This window comes from Eptesicus fuscus, chromosome 16 (genome assembly GCF_027574615.1).
Source record: "Eptesicus fuscus isolate TK198812 chromosome 16, DD_ASM_mEF_20220401, whole genome shotgun sequence".
Lineage (NCBI taxonomy): Eukaryota > Metazoa > Chordata > Mammalia > Chiroptera > Vespertilionidae > Eptesicus > Eptesicus fuscus.
The window spans coordinates 42,241,056-42,265,701 of NC_072488.1; the positions used below are offsets into that span (position 1 = coordinate 42,241,056).

General features: G+C 43.6%; 1 protein-coding gene across 2 annotated transcripts in view; it reads right to left on the reverse strand.

Moving 5' to 3' along the window:
* Positions 1-627: 627 nt before the first annotated feature.
* The window catches only part of C16H2orf42 (chromosome 16 C2orf42 homolog), a 33,412-nt gene continuing 9,393 nt past the window's right edge, over positions 628-24,646 (reverse strand). For both annotated transcript variants that reach the window (XM_008147498.3, XM_054728120.1), the window contains exons 2-10: positions 23,778-24,027; positions 22,125-22,960; positions 19,948-20,058; positions 17,221-17,325; positions 15,102-15,206; positions 12,698-12,805; positions 10,638-10,738; positions 9,074-9,236; positions 628-1,279 (exon numbers count right to left, since the gene is read on the reverse strand). In XM_008147498.3, the coding sequence (XP_008145720.1) occupies positions 1,071-1,279; positions 9,074-9,236; positions 10,638-10,738; positions 12,698-12,805; positions 15,102-15,206; positions 17,221-17,325; positions 19,948-20,058; positions 22,125-22,947 (1,725 nt within the window). In that variant the 5' untranslated portion in view covers positions 22,948-22,960; positions 23,778-24,027 and the 3' untranslated portion in view covers positions 628-1,070. The remainder of the gene's footprint in view (positions 1,280-9,073; positions 9,237-10,637; positions 10,739-12,697; positions 12,806-15,101; positions 15,207-17,220; positions 17,326-19,947; positions 20,059-22,124; positions 22,961-23,777; positions 24,028-24,646) is intronic.

A 24,646-nucleotide genomic window follows, 5' to 3' on the forward strand; every position in this document is an offset into this window, starting at 1 on the left:
ACTAGTCAGTCATTCCTCTTTTTGCCTAAACTGCTGAGAGTTGGGTTTTTGTTATTTGAAATAAAAAGAAAACCAAGAGACTACTTCATATGGATTTTTCTTGTCTTCCCAAGGTAAATGAGTTATAAGGAATATATACAAAGGAATGTGATAAATTGTGGAAATAATATGTACTTTGGAGTAAAATGAAACATTATTTTTAATGCCGTTTCAAGCAAGATACTTAACCTCAGAGAGGTTGTTTCCTTTAATTTTATAAAAGAAGGGGTAAATACCTAAAATTCAAAGAATAATGAAGACTAAATGAGAAAAGTAATTAGGCAGGAATGCAAATAAAAGTATCTGGCACATAGTAGTTATATAGGAAATGTTCATTCCCTTTTCTCCTTGAAAACAGGCTTCCACTTCTGTGTCTTTCATATCTCCATTCTGTGGTCAATGAACTCAGAAGTAGGAAATGAATTTTACCAGATGTTATACTTTTTCAAGAAGAAAGAAGGAAATAAATACAAGCATTAGTTTGACTTGTCAATATTCCCTTAATATCTGGACATCTTTTTCCTATTACACTGTAACCTAAATTCATCCCAAAGGTGCATAATTTTAAAATCAGGCCAACATGAGGTATAATTTAGAAAAACTAAGACACTGTGCTTTATTTGATAACAGAATAAAAGGGCATGACTGGAGCTCTGCCAGAATGGTCCTTAACATTCTTCCTAACCAGGATGTTATTAACGTTTCAACATTGTTAGTGTAAGGTGGAGTGTTGCTAACTACAAAGGTTGAGACAAACTATAAAGGTGAATCCTTTAAGAAAGAAAATGAGCTAGTTTTCTTTTTGTTCCTTTAAACACTCCAGCCAAAAATACCACCCCATCTATAATGAGGACTATACACAGCAGCACCAAAAAGGCCATTTACAGAGTTTTTCTTCAACAGAATCCAGTTGGATGTGTTAAGAAATTGCATCTTAGCTAAAAGCAGTTCACGCAAGACCTAACTGGTATTTAAACTTGTCAAGGGATAGGGATGTGCAAATTTAGCAGCAAAAGACTCCATGTTTTGCCTCAAGGGAAAGTGATGGTGGTCAGAGGGGCCAGTTCCAAGGGCTGGTCCAGAGGGGGGCGCTGGTCCTGGTACTCGGCCACATGCCCATTCCGGTGGTGACCATACTCAAACTTGATCCGCAGCTCGCCAATCTTGGACTGGGGAAGGATATCTGGGATCCACTCAATGATGAAAGGGGTTGGCTCCTTTTGATCTGGGGAAGTGTTGCCTAAAGACAAAAAAAAGAACAAGAAAGGAACTAATTAGTACAACTCCAAATTTTGAGTCTGGATAGATCTCACTCTGTTCAGGAATAAAAAGGAAAAGAAAAGTTAGTTTTTAAAAAAGCTATATGAGAAAAAAATAACAAGGAAAAACAACAAGAATCAAGGGAAAGAGGAATTACTGTATCTATGCAAAAGAAAATTTCAGGGAACTGTGTGGCATCCTTGAATAAAATAAGACCGAGACAGAAGAAAAAGGGCCAAAAGAATCATAAGGCGAGCCCAGACTGAGAGGAAAGGACAGCTGGATGAGATTAAAAGGGAGACTAGTAAAAAAAAGTCCTGACAGGGTAGTTTAGTTGGATGGAGCATTGTCCCATACACCAAAAGGTGGTGAGTTCAATTCCTGGTCGGGGGGGCATACAAAAGGCAACTCTCACCCTTACTCTCTCTAAAATCAAATTTTTAAAAAGCCCAACCGGCATAGCTCAGTGACTGAGAGTCAACCTATGAACCAGGAGGTCACGGTTTGATTCCTGGTCAAGGCTCATGCTCAGGTTGTGGGCTCAATCCCCAGTGTGGGTCCTGCAGGAGGCAGCCAATCAATAATTCTCTCTCATCATTGATGTTTCTATCTCTCCCTCTCCCTTCCTCTCTGAAATAAATATATATATAAAGCCATTACACTCTGAACTCCCCATTTTCTCCAATGAACTCATTGTTTCTAACATCTCCTTTAAACAGCCCCCTTTCCTCTATAAAAGAAGAGTTCCTCCCTTTTGTTCTCTGGACTTGCACATGGTTTGCAGGCCCTGAACTGCAATACTTTGCTGTTTCCAAATAAACCCATTTTGCTGGAGAAATATCTGACTTTGTTTAAGGTTGATACCTTGAAATAAATAACATATTTAAAATACTTAATTACATGATTCATTTTAAAGCTAAGTAAGACTTTAAGACTTTATATTAAATCAGTAACATCTCTGCTAGCTCAAATTCATATAATCGATTAGTGATAATTATGGGTTCTTTGTCTATTTTTAAAAATATATTTTTTTATTGATTCAGAGGGGGGGCGAGAGAGAGAGAGAGAGAGAGAGAGAGAGAGAGAAACATCAATGATGAGAGAGAATCATTGATTAGCTGCCTCCTGCATGACCCACACCAGGGATCATGCCCACAACCTGGGCATGTGCCATGACCAGGAATTGAACAGTGACCGCCTGGTTCATAGGTTGATGCTCAACCACTGAACCACACTAGCCAAGCTCTGTCTATTTTTAATAAAATAATTTATTTTTATATTATATTAAATAAAAACATTTTTATAGCCCTAACCGGTTTGGTTCAGTGGATAGAGCGTCAGCCTGTGGACTGAAGGGTCCCGGGTTCAATTCCAGACAAGGGCACATGCCTGGGTTGCGGGCTCAATGTCCACAGCCGATCAATGAGTCTCTCTCACCACTGATGCTTCTATCTCTCTCTCTCTCTCTTCCTCTCTCTCTGAAATCAATAAAAATATATTTTTAAATGTTTTTATAGTACTATATAAATACTAACATATTTGTATAATCTATAATAATAAAAGCGCAATATGCTAATTAGACCAGACATCCTTCTGGACAAAGCCGGGGCTGTGAGGGAAGCCCAGGTCCTGGGTGCCAGAGGGAAGCCAGTGCCAGCAGCCGGGGGAGGAAGGCCTACTCTTGCACGAATTTTGTGCATCAGGCCTCTAGTAATTTAATAATAATGACAACTATAACAAGTAGCACTTAATGAGCACCTACTGTGCCAGGTATTATCTTAAGTGATTTACAATGCATTAATTTAATGCTCAGCAACTCACTAAGAGACAGATTCTGTGATCCCTATTTACAGATGAATAAACTGAGGTGAGGATAGATGAAGTCTTCCTGCTTAGTTACACAACTAGTAGGTGGACCTGACTTTAACTTCAGGCAGTTTTGGACTCCAGAGCCTACACTTCTAGCCATCTAATACCTCTCTTTCTAATGATTAGACTATCATCTTTTCCAGGACAGTAAACTATATCACTTTTGTTCATCACTGTACCCCAGGATTGCATAGTGCCTGGTTCATAATAGGCACTCAATAAAGACTTGTTGAATGAAGAATGAATGAATGAATGCCAGCCATAATTTAAATTACCTTAGTATTACCATCTATCAAGCAGGCCTCATTCACTTACCTAATTGTGTACTTATTCTTTTAGGAGAAATTTAGACATTATAATTATTTTGTCAAATTCTTGTGAGAGTGACATTGGTCAACATGAACAGGTTTCAGTTGTGGGTGTCTATGTTACATTGAATAATCTCTTAATATGAAAAACAGAATTATCTTTGGTGTCTGTAACTCAAGGAATTGGTACAAACATACTTCCCCAACTTGCTTCCCTCTCTTCTCCTCTCTGTTAAAGTGTATACACACTTTAACAGCTGATAGCTCTATGTTTCTTTCTTTTCAGATTTAGCTGATTGGAATTAGTAATTATTCCAAGTGTGTATACATTTTTTGGGGGGACACTGTATTTTTAAGGGAAAAGAGGTATGATCCCATGTTTTAGAAACTCTTCATGTACAGAAGAGAGTCTGGAAAGGTTTTACCAAAATCTTAATGGTGATGTTGTTTTTGGTGGGTGCGATTACAGGTGGTTATTTTTCTTCTTTATAAAATCTATGATTTCTCTATATTGAATACTTATTACTTCTATAATTTTATTTATTTATTTATTTATTTATTTTTCTTTTTTTTTTTTTTAAATTTCTTTATTGATTAAGGTGTCACATATTTGTCCTCATCCCCCCATTCCCATCCCACCCCTCTCCCCACGCATGCCCCAATCCCCTGTTGAACTTAACCGTTGGATAGGCTTATATGCATGCATACAGGTCCTTTGGTTGAACTCTCCCCCTCCCCCCACCCTCCCCCTACCCTCCCCTATCCTCCCTCTGAGGCCCGATAGTCCAATCGATGCCTCCTTGCTTCTGGTTCTGTTCTTGTTCCTCAGTCTATGTTGTTCATCATTTCCCCTAGATGAGCGAGATCATATGTCACTAGATATATACTAATAAGAACTGAATGTGAGATGAGCAATAATAGTTATGCTGACAGGCAAATGAATCAATCTGTAGCAAGCTTCCCCCTGGACCAACAGTTCTTTTGAGACCCAATTTCAATGTCCAGTAGTTCCTTATGTGTACATGTCAGCACTGACCCCTCAGCTCTGGATGGTGGACAAATGGTGGTAATGGAGGTCCGACTCCCTCTGGTTTGGTCTCGGCCGAACCCAGGGGCACGGCGTCACCCAGACTAAGGGGCACGTGGCCTCACCCCTACCCAAGGGGCGCGTGGTCTCACCCGGGCCTGGGACCCAGCCTCACCCGGATGGATCCAGGGGCGCACGGCCTCACCCGGACCCAGGATCTGGCTTCACCCGTACCCAGGGACGCTTGGCCTCTCCCAGACCCAGGGGCATGTGGCCTCACCCGGGCCTAGGTGCACGAGGCCTCATCCGGATCCAGGGACACATGGTCGCACCCGGACCCAGGGACGCTTGGCCTCTCCCAGACCCAGGGCCACTTGGGCTCACCCGGGCCTAGGTGTACGAGGCCTCACCCGGATCCAGGGACACATGGTCTCACCCGGACCCAGGGACGCTTGGCCTCTCCCATACCCAGGGCCACTTGGGCTCACCCGGGCCTAGGTGCACGCGGCCTCACCCGGATCAAGGGACACATGGTCTCACCCGGACCCAGGGATGCTTGGCCTCTCCCAGACCCAGGGCCACTTGGGCTCACCCGGGCCTAGGTGCACGCGGCCTCACCCGGATCCAGGGACACATGGTCTCACCCGGACCGAGGGACGCTTGGCCTCTCCCAGACCCAGGGCCACTTGGGCTCACCCGGGCCTAGGTGCACGCGGCCTCACCCGGATCCAGGGACACATGGTCTCACCCGGACCCAGGGACGCTTGGCCTCTCCCAGACCCAGGGCCACTTGGGCTCACCCGGGCCTAGGTGCACGCGGCCTCACCCGGATCCAGGGACACATGGTCTCACCCGGACCAAGGGATGCTTGGCCTCTCCCAGACCCAGGGCCACTTGGGCTCACCCGGGCCTAGGTGCACGAGGCCTCACCTGGATCCAGGGACACATGGTCTCACCCGGACCGAGGGACGCTTGGCCTCTCCCAGACCCAGGGCCACTTGGGCTCACCCGGGCCTAGGTGCACGAGGCCTCACCCGGATTCTGGGACACATGGTCTCACCCGGACCCAGGGACGCTTGGCCTCTCCCAGACCCAGGGCCACTTGGGCTCACCCGGGCCTAGGTGTACGAGGCCTCACCCGGATCCAGGGACACATGGTCTCACCCGGATCCAGGGACGCTTGGCCTCTCCCAGACCCAGGGCCACTTGGGCTCACCCGGGCCTAGGTGCACGAGGCCTCACCCGGATCCTGGGACACATGGTCTCACCCGGACCCAGGGACGCTTGGCCTCTCCCAGACCCAGGGCCACTTGGGCTCACCCGGGCCTAGGTGCACGAGGCCTCACCCGGATCCAGGGACACATGGTCTCACCCGGACCCAGGGACGCTTGGCCTCTCCCAGACCCAGGGGCACGTGGCCTCACCCGGGCCTAGGTGCACGAGGCCTCACCCGGATCCAGGGACACATGGTCTCACCCGGATCCAGGGACGCTTGGCCTCTTCCAGACCCAGGGCCACTTGGGCTCACCTGGGCCTAGGTGCACGAGGCCTCACCCGGATCCAGGGACACATGGTCTCACCCGGACCCAGGGACGCTTGGCCTCTCCCAGACCCAGGGGCACGTGGCCTCACCCGGGCCTAGGTGCACGAGGCCTCATCCGGCTCCAGGGACACATGGTCGCACCCGGACCCAGGGACGCTTGGCCTCTCCCAGACCCAGGGCCACTTGGGCTCACCCAGGTCTAGGTGCACGCGGCCTCACCCGGATCCAGGGACACATGGTCTCACCCGGACCCAGGGACGCTTGGCCTCTCAGACCCCGGGGCACGTGACCTCACCCATGCCTAGGTGCACGAGGTCTCACCCGGATCCAGGGACACACGGTCTCACCCGGACCCAGGGACGCCTGGCCTCCCCCAGACCCAGGGGCACGTGGCCTCACCCGGGCCTAGGCGCACGAGGCCTCACCCGGATCCAGGGACACACGGTCTCACCCGGACCCAGGGACGCCTGGCCTCCCCCAGACCCGGGGGCACGCGGCCCCACCCGGGCCTAGGTGCACGAGGCCCCACCCGGATCCAGGGACACATGGTCTCGCCCGGACCTAGGGGTGCGTGGCCTCTCTCAGACCCAGGGGCACGTGGCCTCACCTGGACCTAGGTGCACGAAGCCACCCGGACCCAGGGGCCCGTTACCTCTCTCAGACCCCTGGTCGCGTGGTCTCACCCGGATCCAGGGGCTCACGGCCTCACCCGTACTCGGGACCCAGCCTTACCCGGATCCAGGGGCCCACGGCCTCACCCGGACCCAGGGTTCAGATTCGCCCGGACCCAGGGGCACATGGCCTCACCCGAACCCGGAATCCAGCTTCACCTGGACCCAGGGGCGCGTGGCCTCACCCAAACCCAGGGGCGTGAGGCCTCACCTAGACCCAGAGGCGTGTGACCACATCTGAGCCCAGAGGCTCGCAGGCTCGCCTGGACTCGGGTCTCAGCGGGGTTTCGTCTTCTTGATCCCAATTCCTGTTGGTCAATTCCCTCTCAGCAATTCCTTCGGTCATTTTCTCAGAGCTCCAGGGCGGCTGCCGCAGAACTCGTTGGGCGGCGGGCTCGGCAAGGCTCCGGTGTGCCCGGTGCCCGGCGGTGGGCTGGTCCGGTGTCGCTGCGTCGGCCCCTGGGTCTGCAACGGTGGCCAGTCGCTGAGCGTGCGCACCTGGCCACTTCGGGGCATTGAGATTCTTGAAGGACTCGGAGGTCAGCAAGCACGGAGTCTCCCACCCCATGTCTCCCAGGGGCTCGTCTGTCCGTGCTCGGCAGCGAGTGGAGCCGTCCCCTCAGCCGGAGACCGCCGGGGGAACTGCGCCGAGCACGTTCCTGGCCACCATTGTGTCGCCTGAGCCATAGTTCTTAAAGTGTGGACTTTGGGTCACCGGCATCAGCATCATCCTGCGTACCCCTCTCTTTTATTCTAGTTGTAGAGCATCTGCTCAGCCAGCCCCCCGGTCTTTCTGGCTGGTGTCTGCTCTGCTCTCCCGTCGTAGTCTCAATATTGTTGTGGTAGGCAACGATCAGGCTGCCGCCCTATGTCTCCATCTTGGTCCTCCTTTGTACAGTTAAGTCTTGATTGTTGTTGGTGTCACTGGGAGGAATTGTCCTCCAGGCCAATTGGCTGTGAGGACCCTCTTTGTCCATATAGGAAGAGTTGCTGTGCAGGAGACATGTTTGTGGGCCGGGTCTTGATGCAGCAATGCCTTGGCGCTCACTGAGTCTGCCTCTAGAATGCCTCCCTTATGCAAGTGATTGAAATCTGGTGTCATCTCCCACCAACCACTAGATGCCCTCGTTTCTGGGTCTCCAATGCAGTGTGGGTCAGCCACTACCTGAGGCACTCAGCAGGAAAAAGCTTCTGCTCAGCTTGGCTGGGGCGGAGCTACAGGGTGGAGCCTACAACCTTGGCTTCCTGTCAGCCCCGCCCTATGAGGCTCCTGTGTCTGTGTCCCTCTGTATTCCTTGCAAACACCTCTGAGAGAAACGCGCCCTGGAATTTCGCCCACTGCCAAACAGTCCAGTCCCTCCCCTAATGAATCTGGACTCCCAGATTCTCGCCTGGAACTGGGTTTCAGTGCAGTTGGAACTGGGTCTCAGCGCAGTCTGGCGTCCCTGTCTCCTTCCCAGCAGGGCCACCCAGTGGCGCAGGCAAAAGTCCGTCCTCTGCGCACCTTCCAGTGCGCGCGTCTGGAGCCGCCGCTTCTCTGTGCCTCCGCCACCACAGCCCAAATTCATTCCCCCAGCGTGCGCCTGGCTTCCCAGGGTTTCGCCCGGAACTGGGGTTCAGTGCAGTCGGAACTGGGGTTCAGCACGGTCCTGAGCTTATGTCTCCTTCCCGCTAGGGCAGTTCAGTGGCGCAGGCAACAGTCCGTCCTTTGCGCCCCTTCCCGTGCGCGCCTCTGGAGCTCTGCCTTCCCCCGCTCCTCTGTGCCTGCGCCCACAGCCCAGATTCATTCCCCCCGCCTGTGCCTGGCTTCCCAGGGTTTCGCCCGGAACTGGCGCTCAGTGCAGTCGGAGCCGGCGCTTAGCGCACTCCGGAGCCTTTATCTCCTTCCTGCCAGTGAACGCCGGCCAGGCAGTCAGCCGCCCCCTCCTCTCCGGCTCCATCCTCCCCGCAGGCGCGCGTGCTCGTGTCTCCGCCAGTTTCTCCATACCTCAGGCTTTTACGGCTCCCCCGATTGTCCCCGTGGCCTTCTCCTTCCCCCCAGCTGTGGGCATTTCAGTCCACCAGCTCTCCTGTGGTTCTGGACGATGTCCGTTCTGACCTCTAGTTGTGCCTTTGAAATTGTTGTGCCCGGCTGCAGGTTAGGTGTTTCGCCTATGCCGCCATCTTGGTTTCTCCTATAATTTTATTTTTAAAGCCCTGGCTCAAATGAAACAAAATACCCTATCTCATAATTACCTTTACAAGATGAGTTAATGTGCCTTCTTTGTTTAAGGTCAAGATCCAAAGTCTAGGACAATGTATTGCACATAGTTGACCTTCATAGGAAGATGCAATGTTGAAACCACCAATCACTTACCAACTTTGAGAAAAGTTTTTAGTTCCAAGGGTCGCAGCACTGGTTGTTTTTCTATACGACCGTAGGTTTCTGCTATGCTCTCTACTTCCACTTTAGGGCATTTAAACAGCTCATACGTCCCATCCCGGTTCTGGATAAAACTTCGGGTAATTTCCAAGGGCATCTGGACATGGAGACAATACCAAGAAAGGTGAGAAAGAAAAACTTTCAAAATAGACAAATACTTGGATGAGAATAGATTGTTTATGTATTCACTGTTCCTCATTAAGCACAACCAAATTAATTAAAACTTCCCCTTGTATTTTCAACTAAATCCTGTCAACAAATCTGCCTTGTTTTCCTTATACCATTCATATCTTGGCTTTCCTTTTTTCTCTATAACTTTAATTTGAACCCCAACATCTTCATGTCTACAGGACCACTACTGGCATAGACCTGCTCTAAATTTGTTTTTTTCCCTTCCCCTATTTATCTGCTAGAACATTCTCCTAAAAACTCTATTGATAGCACCTACAGCTGACCTCACCATCCTGTGTGCTTCACACCATCCTTGGGACTGAGCCAGACAGAACTTGAACTGAATTTTGTCTTTGCCACTAAACAGCAGGGTGAGCATCTCATAGCCTGTTTCTCATCTGCAAAATACATGAATGAGGTGATACAGGTAAATAACGCCCAACAGATAGAAGCTCAATGATCATTAGCTCTTTTCCCTCACTTGACTTTGCTTTGGGTTGCACATTGCCTCCCTAAACACCACTTATTCCAGGATAGAAGCTGCCTCTGTGATATCTTGCATTTAAAAAGTTCCTCAAATGTCTTTAGTGCTAACATAGGCCTTTTATTCTTCTGAACATAACGGCTACCAAGCAATTTATTCTTCTTCTGAACATAACAATGTCTTGAAAATAAGCTTCTCTTAACACATCAAATCACATTATACTGAATTTTCTACAATATTCCATTATTGTAAGAAGGGAAAACCCTCACATTTTCAGGATCTGCTGGACAGAAATGTTTTAAAATATCTTTCCCTTGTGAAAAAGAACACAAACTGAGGGTCATTTCTCTAATGAGTTTGGGGCGGAGCAATTAATTGTGCTAGGCCCATTAATTTCATAAATGGTGTATCATCTCAAAATATTTACATATTTTTTTAGTTAATTTAGGGTTCACCATAGATAGATCATTATTTAATATATAGGAAAAATCATTCCTGCTTTCTGATCCCAAAGGCAAAGAAAAAGAATACTCCAATTTAAGATACCTTTTCAAGCTCTAGGAAATACCCATTAAAATTAGAGTCAGCACTATAAAGCCATGAATATTTCTGAATAATCTCTTTTTTTAATCTTTTATTTATTAAATTTATTGGAGTGACATTGGTCAACATGAACAGGTTTCAGTTGTGAGTGTCTATGTTACATTGAATCATCTCTTAATATGAAAAACAGAATTATCTTTGGTGTCTGTAACTCAAGGAATTGGTACAAACATACTTCCCAAACTTGCTTCCCTCTCTTCTCCTCTCTGCCCTCCCACTACTGTAGAAATAAACTCTTACCTCAGGGGTATCTAAGATTTGTTTAACTTGCAGGATATTAGTGATATGCCAGGTATACTTGGAAAAGGTTCCCAATGGCAGGGCATCTTTTCGAACAAAAGCTTCAATGTAAAAAGGGAACAAAATTAGCCTACCAAAACATAACATTCTCTTTCCCTATTTGTTATCCAGTTTCTAGAGATTTCAGTGCAGTATTATTCTTTCCTTATAGAATCTCAGCAAATTCCAAAAAGAAATTCTAGAGGCAAATAAATAATAGGGTTTGACATAAATGTGACAAATCCAGTGATAAAAATTTCTACTATATTAAGTCTCTGATGCTTCGAGATGCTACTTATTTCTGTTACCTTAGAAACTTGTTTTTTTGTTTCGTAAAGCTACATGCACAGACTCCATTATAAAACAACTTCTTACACCTCTTACAAATTTAGATATATCATCAGAGGTCAAATTATAGTCCTTAAAAATTTAATTACACGGCCGAAGCCGGTTTGATTCAGTGGATGGAGCGTCAGTCTGCAGACTGTAAGGTCCCAGGTTCGATTCCGGTCAAGGGCATGTACGTTGGTTGTGGGCACATCCCCCGGTGGGGGGGTGTGCAGGAGGCAGCTGGTCGATGTCTCTCTCTCATCGATGTTTCTAGGTCTCTATCTCTCTTCCTTCCTCTCTGTGAAAAATCAATAAAATATATTTTAAAAAAATTTAATTACACGGAGTTTAAGCCTGCTCACATGATTGCCAATCCACTGCCCTACCTGCAGGATTATAAAGGGGTTCCACCGAAAGTCTGCAAAACTAGCTAAGGGGTGAGTTAAAATTAATGTATTAGCCTAAAATTTAAAATGGAAGAAAGAATCAACCTTGCTTGAAAAGTCAGAAAGACAAGCTGTGAAGATAAAGATTTTCATGGCTCTAAACATAGTGATTCACAGCTTGCATTATTCAAATACAGAATTAAACTTCAAACCGTCCCTATTATATCATCAAATAACAATTTTTTTTAAAAATTATTTTTTACTGATTTCAGAGAGGAAAGGAGAGGGAGAGAGAGATAGAAACATCAATGATGAGAGAAAATAATTGATTAGCTGCTTCCTGCACAACCCCTACTAGGGATCAAGCCTACAACCCAGGCATGTGCCCTGACCAGGGAATTGAACCACGACCTCCTGGTTCATAGGTCGACACTAAACCACTGAGCAACATTGGCCGGGTTCATCAAATAAATTTGTTGAAGAAATAGTATTGATTGCTAGCTGTCATTACTGAGTAATTCTTTCTTCCTCCTTTTCTCTCCCTTAATTCCTTTTGCTACCTAATAAGTACGTTGAGATGTCTAGTAGAAAGACGTTATGTAAAAGCAAGAAATAAGTACCAGAATAACGTAATGATAAAGTGTTCCAAGCCTAAGAATAACTCTAAAATCTTCATAAAAAATTAGGAATCACAAAAAAATAAGTTTTAGGTGTTTGTGTATGTGTATGTGTGTGTGTGGGTGTGAGTGTGTTTAAATATATTTTTTATTTCAGAGAACGGAAAGGGAGAGAGAGAGAGAAACATCAATGATGAATCATTGATCAGCTGCCTCCTGCACACCCCCTACTGGGGATTGAGCCTGCAACCTAAGAATGTGCCCATGACCTAGGTCATAGGTCAATGCTCAACCATAGAGCCACACCAGCTGGGCAAGTTTTAGTTTTTGACACATACTATAATATGCCTCCAAGAAGCCAGCCCAATAATGATTGGAGCCTGCAATGCTTTTGTTGAAATTGATTCATATCTAGAAAATATCAGATTTCTTGGTGGGCACATTTATTGCACTTCATTGTTCTTTTACCAAGTCTGTGCTTTCTGAATTGTTCCATTAACTTGCACTGGAGTAAATATAGGGTTGCACTGAAGAATGTGATCATTATTCCAAGAGCTGACTGGCTAAGGCTTCATGCTCTCAGCATTCAGCTAGAAGTCCTAATCCTGAAAATTCCACACGATATTTCCAAACATAATTCCCTAAGGATAAGACATGTGTGGCTATTGCTGAAGAAAAAATCCCATACCTGTAGTGGAGTTGGGAAGCCGTTTTTTTGTACTTCCAATAGATATTCTCTGTTGTAGGGCATCAAAAAAAGACTGAGGAATGTGGAACACCAGTGGCTCTGGTTTGCCTTTAGGAAATAAGAAGAAACTCATTCAGTTAAAACAGACCAAATTTTTATGCCAGAAATTTGAGAGCTCCTAGCTGGAGGCACAGTTACTTCAACTAAAAGTGTAATGTTGAAACTGTGTTCATTTGCACTCTGCAATGGCTACGCTTATGAAAGTATCTGGCAGCTTTGTTCAATGAATTAATGTTATAAGGAATTATCTATGTTGTCATAGTATTAAATCATAATGTCACTTCAAAATTCAGTTCTGTAGGATTTTTTTATAACTATGTTTTTATTGATTTTAGAAAGGAAGGGAGGAGGATAGAGATAGAACCATCGATAAGAGACATCAATTGGCTGCCTCATGCACACCCCTTACTGGGAATTGAGCCTGCAACCCGGGCATGTGCCCTGACCAGGAATCGAACAGGGGACCTTTTGGTTCCTGGGTTGACACTCAATCACTGAGTCACACTGGCCAGGCAGTTCTGTAGGATTTTTTTTTTTTTTTAAATATATTTTTTTTATTGATTTTTTACAGAGAGGAAGAGAGAGGGATAGAGAGTTAGAAACATCGATGAGAGAGAAACATTGATCGGCTGCCTCTTGCACACCCCCTACTGGGGATGTGCCCGCAACCAAGGCACATGCCCTTGACCGGAATCGAACCTGTGACCCTTGAGTCCACAGGCCGACGCTCTATCCACTGAGCCAAACCGGTTTTGGCGGATTTTTTTTTTCTAATGTATATTCTGGGTAGCTTTAATTGGTAAAAAATGAAATTGTGATTTAAATACTACATAGTGTTGTGATTTTTTTTATATGCACAGGCTTTATGAGCCAATAAAACTATTTCAAAGTTTAAAAAAAAGAAGACCACAAAATTAGGACACTATCCAATAAACACCAGTCTTTCGCTCTGAATATGATCTCAAGGCAGGTAAAATGTTTGAAAATACTACTTAACCTTTAAAGAAGCTCACAAGACACTAGGTCAACAAAAGTCAACAGAATGTTCAAGGGAGGTGTTGAAAGAGTTCTGAGTTTTTCTTAAAAAACTGTGTCCAAGGGGCTACCTAGCCCCAGCGGAGAGAAAACATCCAGAATCATGTGGATAAACAAACAATTTAAAGAATATCTCTTACAGAAAGACTCTTTTCATTTTTTAATTTTATTTATTTTTATTTTTTTAATATTTTTATTGATTTTTTACAGAGAGGAAGAGAGAGGGATAGAGAGTTAGAAACATCGATGAGAGAGAAACATCGATCAGCTGCCTCTTGCACACCCCCCACTGGGGATGTGCCCGCAACCAAGGTACATGCCCTTGACCGGAATCGAACCTGGGACCTTTCAGTCCGCAGGCCGACGCTCTATCCACTGAGCCAAACCGGTTTCGGCTTATAGAAAGACTCTTAAGGACAGTTCAGATGCCTTTTTGGAACAAAGGTCAAGCTAACACCACCAAAGATCATACCCTCAAGATCAAAGCTATCTACCGTTACTTATTATTTGCTCTGTTTTTCCTCTTCCATTTCTAAATTCATTTTGCTGATACTGCATTTAAATTATGTGAGTATTTCCTTCTTTCACTTAGATTTCTGCTTTTTGTGGCCCAAAGTATTTGGGAGTCAAGCCCAGTTATTTTTTCTATCAAAACAGAGAACTCACCCTAGCCAGTTTGGCTCAGTGGATAGAGCATCGGCCTGCAGACTGAAGGGTCCCAGGTTCAATTCCAGTCAAGGGCACATGCCCAACAAAAGACAACAACACAGAGAACTCTAGTCCAGCCAGTGTGGCTCAGTGGTTGAGTGATGGCCCTTGAACCATGAGGTCAAGATTTGATTCCGGGTTAGGGCATGTGTCCCGGTTGCAGCCTTGATCCCCAGTAGGGAGCGTACAAGAGGCACCTGATCAATGATTCTCTCTCATCATTGATGTTTCCCTCTCTCCCTCTCCATTCCTCTCTGAAATCAATAAAAATATATTTTAAAAACAAAACAGCCCTAGCTGGTTTGGCTTAATGGATAGAGCGTTGGCCTGTGGACTGAAGGGTCCCAGGTTCGATTCCAGTCAAGGGCACATGTCCATGTTGCAGGCTTGATCACCAGTAGGGGGCATGCAGGGGGCAGCCGATCAATGATTCTCTCTCATCATTGATGTTTCCATCTATATCTTCTCCCTTCCTCTCTAAAATCAATAAAAATATTTAAAAAACAAAACAAACAAACAAAAAAATAACAGAAAACTCTAGCACAATTACTTTAATTTATCCTACTTTCAGCAACAGCCCAGTTGGGTGACCAATACTTACCATCAAATTGATAGTGCATGGTTTGATGGATGCGTTCTGTGACACTGGCCAGCCAGTCTTGGAAGGATAAGGTCACTTGTGCCTCATCTAACAGCTGACTGCAGGCTAGTAAAAACAAAAAAACAATGTTTTAGTAACTGTTATTTTTTCTTACAAAAGAAACAGTTAATTGAAGTTTGAAAAAGTTAAGGTGTTTGCACAGATAAAAAAAAAGAACAAGAAGCGGAAATTCAAAGAAATTAAGTAAAATAGAAGATTCTAGAATTTTTTTTCAAAGAATCCATTTAGGTAAAAAGAAATGAAAAGCTCTGAGATACTAATAGGTCCAAGATTAGTAACCACAGAAAGTTTGCAGCCTTTCAACACTAAACTGCAAAGTGAAGAATGGCCTTGTATAATGGCTTTTAGAGACCTATAAATTAGTCCTATTTCTGGTTAACATGTCCATATGCACAGAAATATTCTATCCTATTCTATTCTATTCTATTCCTTCTCCTGAAATGTTTTCACATTTCTAATGCCATAACTACTATCCATTTGAAATTAAACTTCTCATTGGTAAATGCATATAGTGATAATTTAGATTAAAAGCTATTTTATTTCTTCTTTGTGCCAAAGAAAGTGATGAGAATTTGTAGAAAACCTTCTACCTGATACAGTTGATCTGTTTATTTACTGACTTTCCAAAGACATTTATTCCTGGGATGTGTAAGTTCTTAATTAGATTTGGTCTTGTATTATATTTATGTATTCATCTTCAAAATCAGAGTATGAGGGCAGAGATGATATCTAGTTTTTAATCACCCAGTCATATTACTTGGCCAATAATATCTTAGCAAGTATTCAATCAATACTACCAAAATTGAACTAAACTATTTAAAAATATATATATTTTATTGATTTTTTACAGAGAGGAAGGGAGAGGGAGAGAGAGTTAGAAACATCAATGAGAGAGAAACATCAATCAGCTGCCTCCTGCACACCCGCTACTGGTGATGTGCCCGCAACCAAGGTACATGCCCCTGACCAAAATCGAACCTGGGACCCTTGAGTCCGAAGGCCGACACTCTATCCACTGAGCCAAACCAGTCAGGGCTGAACTAAACTATTTTTACAGAATGTATAAGTAGAGATTTATAAAAGGTTGATTCCCCAAATAGCTAAGCTTAATTATTCTCAGTAGAAAAGATATATATATGTATATGTAAATATATGTTATTTTCAAATTTAGTTATTCTGTCTTCATAAATTCAGAACAATAGCCATGCTATTGTTTTTAGGTATGTTTTCAAACTTCACTAACTGTGGAAAACCGATTATATTATTTGTCTTTCTCAACAAATATTTATCACTGAATAATTATAAATATGTTTCTTCTTCAACTTTGGCTGCCCTAGCTGGTTTGGCTCAGTGGATAGAGCGTCAGCCTGCTGACTGAAGGGCCCCAGGTTCAATTCCGGTCACGGGTCAATGCCCAGGTTGAGGGCTCAGTCCCCAGTGGGGGGCGTACAGGAGGCAGCCGATCAATGATTCTCTCTTATCATTGATGTTTATATCTCTCTCTCCCTCTCCCTTCCTCTCTGAAATCAATAAAAACATATTTTAAAAAACAACAACTTTAAGTCTCCATACCAAGTGCATGTGACTAATAAACAAGAGGGAAAAATCTTACAAAATATCTCTTCCAAAACATGTCATTAATTTTTGTTGGATTTGTTACTTAAACAATACAATTTGTTGTTGTTTTTAATTTATTTTTATTGATTTCAGAGAGGGAGAGAGAGACAGAAACATCAATGATGAGAATCATTGATTGGCTGCCTCCTGCATGCCCCCTATTGGGGATCAAGCCCCCAACCAGGGCATGTGCCCTGACCAACAATCAATTTGTGTCCTAGGTCAATGCTTAACCACTGAGCAGCACTGGCTGGGTTACAATTTGGTTTTGAGCATGATTTGAGACCCGTGGGACAGGACAGACTTCAGCCTCAGTGCCTACTCGTGTTTATCTTAACATTCCTTTGAGGACACCATGCAATGTTTCTTTGGATTTATTGTTTTTACCTTCTTTCAGATGATTTCCCACCTTTTTAGCTTATTCTGGGGCAGGGAAACTTACCCTGCCTTTTTAATGAAGAAGCAACCACAGGCTTTTTCAGGCCACTTTTCCTTAGATTACTGCTCAGTGCATCCTGAGGCAACAGTGAACTGTTCGTCTGTGCACCTAAACCATAAATCATTACAGTGTTTAATAACATGCCTGTAGAATATAAGTAGATTCTATATTCATTTCTAAAGAGTCTAAAACATAAAAAGTCTTTGATAATTTCTAAGTTAGCTTTGATAATTTCTAACTTAGGATTAGCCTTTATATATAACATTTTAAGTTTCTGAAAATCTAGGAAAGTGGGGAAAACCAGAAGTGAAAGAGGGAAAAAAAATGTCACCCATTGTTTCCACCTCTCAGACAATCACTATTAATTTTCTGGTGAACTATCTTCCTTTTTTTCCCTATGAATAGATTATTTTGCTGGTTTTTGTGATTTTTTAAGTAACTGTGATTTTACCAGGACTGCTAGATTTAGCCAAAAAGTAAATAAATAAAATTTCAAATAAATGAATTTTTAACATAAGTATGTTTCAAATATAGCATGGGAAATAATTATATTAAAAATTATTCATTGTTTATCACAAAGTCAAGTTTGAGCATTCTGTACTTTGTCTGGCTACCTGAATGACCTAAAAATTTCTCCAAATTTTCTGTAATCATTTTTAGTGGTTGCCTGATATTCTAGCAAGTGGTTTTATCATGGTTTGTTTAACTATCCACAGTGGTTGGGCTTAATTGTTTCTAATTTTTTAATATTATAAACTAGAGGCCTGCATTGGTGGAGTCCCTTGGCCTGGCAAGCAATTGGGCCAATCGGGGCCATCTCACCCAGTCTGGCCCAGGCCGGCCAGGGGGAGGGACCGCAGGAGTTTGGCCAGCAGTGGGAGGTTGGCTGTGGGAGTGCAATGACCACCAGGGGGCAGCTCCTGCATTGAGCATCTGCCCCCTGGTGGTCAGTGTGCATCATAGCAGCCGGCCAGTCATCAAGTCTTAACAGTCGCTTAGGCTTTTATATAGACTAGAGGCCCGGTGCACGAAATTCGTGCACAGGGGGTGGGGTTGGGTATCCCTCAGCCCAGCCTGCACCCTCTCCAATCTGAGATCCTTCTCACAATCCAGGACTGCTGGCTCCCAACTGCTCACCTGCCTGCCTGCCTGACTGCCCCTAACTGCTTCTGCCTGCCAGCCTGATCACCCCCTAACCACTCCCCTGCCAGCCTGATCGACACCTAACTGCTCCCCTGCCGGCCCGATTGCCCCTAACTGTCCTCCCCTGCAGGCCTGGTTGCCCCCAACTGCCCTCCCCTGCTGGCCTGGTCACCACTAACTGCCCTCCCTTGCCAGCCTGGTCGCCCCTAACTGCCCTCCCCTGCCAGTCTGGTCACCCCTAACTGCCCTCCCCTGCCGACCTGGTCGCCCCCCACTGCCCTCCTCTGCTGGCCCGGTCACCCCTAACTGCCCTCCCCTGCAGGCCTGGTCCCTCCCAAGTGCCCTCCCTTGCTGGCCTGATCGCCCACAACTGCCCTCCCCTGCCAGTCATCTTGTGACGGCCATCTTGTGTCCACAGGGGGGCAGCCATCTTGTGTGTTGGAGTGATGGTCAATTTGCATATTACCTCTTTATTGTATAGGATAATGATAAAATGAGCATTTCTGGATAAAATGCTTTTCCTGTACCGAGCATTATTTCCTTAAAAATGATTATTTAGAAGTGGACTACTGCATCAAAGGGAAAGAACTTTACTATTTGAATTTCAAGATTTCCTGGGAAAGACCAATAAATAAACATTTAACAACAATCTCTGCTACACACTGCTGCTAGAATTACCCCTTACAACATGAAAGTGATCGTGTCACTTTGTTTCTCTACCTTTCTCCAACTTCCCAGCACTAAAACTCCTGTGCATAATCACCTGATCCACCTTTAGCAATTATCCCTATGAATAGTAGTATTTTTCAGGTTCTTAACAGATAATCATGGCAATTTACACTGCACTAGCCATGCCAGAGAGCCTGAACCTCACCTCCTTTACCTGTGGTCTCATAATTTTAAAAATATTTGCTAATTTGGTAGCAAAAAGTATCTTATTTTAATTTTTGTATTTCTAAAATTTTTGCATTTCACCAGTAGTATATGAGGGTTCCTTTTTGGGGGCGACCAGGCCTGCAGAGGAGAACTCTGTTCACTATTGAGTTTGGAGTTGTGTCCACATTTGTGGACCAGGTAAAATTTTCTCTTTATTTAAAGTCTATGTCTTTTGACACTTATCTACTAGGGTACTTCAGCAATTTCATATTGATTTGTAAGGGTCCTTAACTGACAGTGGTATTATTACTTGTTATTTTCAAGTAACAAACTATATTCCTATATTAATGTAGAAAAGATAATGAATTATTGTCACAAGTTTTAAAAACATTCTATGGATGAAAACCTTGTAAAACTGTCTGAAGGCTGGTTAAGGTTTAAGACTAGTCTGAATGTTTAAGGGATGAACAAACATATTCAATAATAAGAGCTGAATTTGGTTTGATCTTATATTTAATCAGTAAAACCAATTCTTAGCTTGACTGGAGAAAGAATTATCACTGGAGGATATAATTTTTTTCAGAAAAAGAAACACATAAAAACTGATTCTTATCATTGCTAAAATCCAGTGAAACACATAAAACAGTCTCTAAAGATAAAACCATAAAAAATAAAACAACCATCATATAAACAAACCAAATAGCTTCTTACCAGATACTTCATCCTTTTTCCTCTTCTTCACCTTAGATGGAGTAGACTCACAAGCTGATACTGTTGATTCTGAATGGCAATCCAACTGGGGCACAATAATCTCTTTAAGACCTAAAATATAACATATTTCTGAATTATTAATACTACCCAGGAGGAAGTATGGGTCTCTACTTAGAGAAAAATTAACTTATAAAAATCCAAATCCCCAAACAATGGAGTGATTGCCTACATTAAAAAAGTTCCTTTGAAGTGCAAATCAAAATGACAATGACATGTCACCTCATACCTGTTGGAATGGCTATTATCAATAAAATAAGAAATAACAAGTATTGGAGAGCATGTGGAGAAAAAGGAACCCTCATACACTACTGGTGAGAATGAAAACTGACAAAGCCACAATGGAAAACAGTATATAGATTCCTCAAGAAATTAATAGAGCTACCATCTGTCCCAGCAATCCTTCTTCTGGGTACCTACCCAAATAATTTGAAAAGTTATTCATAAAGATATATGTACCCCTATGTTCATGGCAGCATTATTCATGGTAGCCCAAGACATGGAAACAACATAAGTATCCTTCAATGGATGACTGGATAAAGATGATATGGTACATATGTACAATGGAATACTACTCAGCCATAAGAAAGATTAAAATACTGACATTTGCAACAACATGGATGGATCTTGAGAATATCATGCTAACAAAATAAGTAAAATGGAAAAGGACAAAAAGCATATGATTTCACTCATATGTGGAATATAAAACTAAAAGCAACAAACAAACAAAACAAATTCATAGACACAGAAACAGTTTGAAGGTTAACAGAGGGTAAAGGGGTAGGAGGAGGAAGAAGAGGGTAAAGGGGGTCAAATATAGGGTGGCCAAAAAAATGTATATACACGTTGAATCATTATTAATTCCAGTAGGTTGAGCTAATAGCCATTAAAGGTGTATACATTTTTGGGGAACACCCTATATTTGGGAGACTACTCTAAGGGTGGTGAGCACACAATGTAAAATACAAATGATGTATTATAAAACTGTATATTTGAAACTTATACAATGTTATTAACCAATGTCACCCCCAATATATTTTAAAAATAGATTGTGGACCTGCAATAAAAAACAAGTACTTTTAAAGGGCAGCCCAAAACATGATTTTGTTCATAGAACATTAACTTGATAGGAGGCTTTACAGAGAAATATAAAACTAAAATGTTAGAAGCTGCTATCAACTAAAGATTATTAAAAAATGAAAAGAGCCCTAGCCAAAACCGGTTTGGCTCAGTGGATAGAGCATCGGCCTGCGGACTCAAGGGTCCCGGGTTCGATTCCGGTCAAGGGCATGTACCTTAGTTGCGGGCGCATCCCCAGTCGGGGGTGTGCAAGAGGCAGCTGATCGATGTTTCTCTCTCATCGATGTTTCTAACTCTCTATCCCTCTCTCTTCCTCTCTGTAAAAAATCAATAAAATATATTTAAAAAAAAAAAAAGAAAAGAGCCCTAATTGGTTTGGCTCAGTGGATAGAGTGTCTGCCTGCGGACTAAAGGGTCCCAGGTTCGATTCCGGTCAAGGGCAGGTATCTTTGGTTGCGGGCACATCCCCAGTTGGGGTGTGCAGGAGGCAGCTGATCGATGTTTCTCTCTCATCGATGTTTCTAACTCTATCCCTCTCCCTTCCTCTCTGTAAAAAAAAAAAAAAAAAAGAAAGAAATGAAAAGAGCCCTGGCCGGGGTGGTTCAGTTGGTTGGAGCGTCCTCCCATGCACAGGAAGGTAGTTGGTTCGATCCCTGGTCAGGGAGCATACAGGAGGCAACCAATAGATGTATCTCTCTCACATTAATGTTTCTCTCTCTCACTTCCTCTCTCTCTTAATAATCAATAAAAATATGTTAACAACAAAAGACTTGATTTAGAAACTTTAAAGGTTTTCTTTTAATCTGGGTACTTGTTTTCTCCATCTTCAAAGACAATAAAAAAGTAAACAAGCCAAAATAAAAGGGAATATTTTTGTTCTATGTTTTTATTAAATGACTGGGATTAAAAGGAGGAATGCTTTTCATTTGAATTATCTAGCAACTGCTTCTGAAGGTCGCTAGGACAATCTCCAAATGCCATTAGTGGAACACTTTCATTGTCATTTTAGTAAAACAGAGTGTGTCACCCATACCACCTACCGCTGGAATCAAAATTTAGGAAGTCTGAGAATTCCTGAGCCAATGTCTCATCACTGGCAAAGGCACAGATGCAAGCAAAGAAATGAATGCATCTCTGTGCTGCCTCATCCTTGGAGGCATTCGACTTGTGCGACTTCAGAGTCTGGCAGGAACAGAAGAAACGGCGTTCAGGCAAGCTTTTGGCATTGATTTTCTGCACAAAGGACGTATGCAAGTACCCCAAACTATGCTTCTGGCTCGCCTTGCATTTCACCACCAAAATGTTTTTAGTAATTCTCTGTACGAGCGGACCCGTGGGTTCTGTGGCCAACTGCCAGATGGTTTGCTTGGTTTCCGAGGAGGCCTGCATTGCATTCAGGACAGAGCTCTTTAGAGTCAGAGGGGTGGCCTCTGCCTGACAGTTTATTGCCAACTTGATGTGCTGACACTGGTTTTCCACAACACCCTGGGTGGCAGCTTTCAGGCAGGAGGGGACATAACACCGTCCAGAGCTCAGCTGAGTGATGATCGTCCCATCGACCGTTTGGATTGTCGTCTCTGAAACACCTAGCTCTACAAAGCATCTGTAGTCGGGGCCCCGGTCTCTTTGCCGCACAGAGTAGACCTGCAGATCAGAGCCTGTTATGATTTTGACAGCTTCAACACTAGGCTGCTTCCGTGCACCATAGCGGAATATAGTTCCACATGTCTTGTTTTTACAGCTCAGTCCCCGGGTTCCATTGTATGTGCCGCATCGGGGACACTTTCTTATTCCCCTCAATGTGGCCTTCCCCAAATCAGATAAGAAAGCTGGGACTTTAGTCCTCAGAGAGTTTGGTTCCATTTTTCATAGGCCCCTAGAAAAAGCAATAAGCCCATCAGCATACATACACACATACAGAGTTAAAATCACTTACGATATTTAATAGAGAAAGTGAAACATAAAGAAGCTATCCAGGTGCTCTCCTTACCTGGAATACACCAGTGCTTTTTTCTTTGTCTTTCCCTCTCCCTTTACCCCACTTCCTCCCTGCCCCAGACAGGTTACCATTAGCTTCCTCACTCCCAAGCTCCAAGGGCCCATCCTTTACCTCTATAACTTGTTTCCTAAGCTCATTTCTTCTAGGAATTACTTCTACTCTGTGATTTACCAAGTAAATGTTCTCTTACCAAAAAAAGCAACTATCCACTATCTTCAAATTGTACCCTCAAACACAACATCAATTTAAACCCTCAAATAGCCCTAGCCGGTTTGGCTCAGTGGATAGCGCGTCGGCCTGCGGACTGAAAGTTCCTGGGTTCAATTCCAGTCAAGGGCACATGTCTGGGTTGCAGGTTCAATACCCAGTAGGGGGCATGCAGGAGGCAGCTGATCAATGATCCTCTCTCATCATTGATGTTTCTATCTCTCTCTCTCCAATCCTCTCTGAAATAAAAATATATTTAAAATAAATAAACCCTCAAACAAAATAAAAGTGAAGATCTCTATAGTTTTAAAAACCAAATGTAACAATTAAAGCATTTCTTTAGGTTCAATCCTGTTTCATAAAACAACCTAGATTAGTTAACCTAATCTTTACATGCACAGATACTTAACTTAAGCAAGGACTGGAGAATGGAAAAGGTTAGCTCTTTCCCTTCCACCCTTCCACACAACACCCAGCCCAATCTTACCCGTTTCAGTTGCCAGAGCATCCGGAAAATGGTGTGACCTAAATTCATAAGACCTAAAAAGGTGTTTCATTAGTTTGTGATAGTCATAGAGGACAAGCGAAGACATAATCATTTACAGAGTAAATGTTACTGCTTAACCCAGACTTCTGAAGTTTGAACTCCATAGTCTAACAATGCAGACATTCGGCATCCTCCTGCCCAGTGTTTCACAAAGAAGATTCCCTCTGCCTTATGTGGAGACCTTGGCAGTCTATAAATAAAACAAGAAAAAATATTAAAGTTTGCAAAGACAGAATGATTCTTTCCTTCAGAATAGGAATCTAAGTCTTTCACAAATATTTGAGAAATATTTGACAGAAATTGTTATGGAAATGATTGCTTTGTACTTCCAATTGCAAGAAAATAGTGTGAATGGCACTACACAGGGAGTTGTCAAGAACACCTAGAGCCATGGTGTATAATTGGTCAAACACTCATCCTTCCCAATAGTAATGCCTCACATTTTTATTTTAGAGCACTTTATGCTTTTCCAAGTGCTGTTACATTCATGATTTCATTTGAACACCACAATATTAGTATCTTATTTAAGCCAAGCATCAACCATTCTTCAGATGAACTTTTAAAATTTAAATAACTTGTTGCCCAGCTAGTGTGGCTCAGTGGTTGAGTCACCCTATGAACCAAGGGGTCTCCAGTTTGATTCCCGGTCAGGGCTCAATCCCCAGTAGGGGGTGTGCAGGAGGCAGCTGATCTATGATTCTCTTTCCTTGATGTTTCTGTCTCTCTCCTCCTCTCCTTTCCTTTCTCTGAAAAAAAAAAAAAAAAAATTTTAATAAAAAAAAAATAAAAGTTAAGTAACTTGTCTGAGG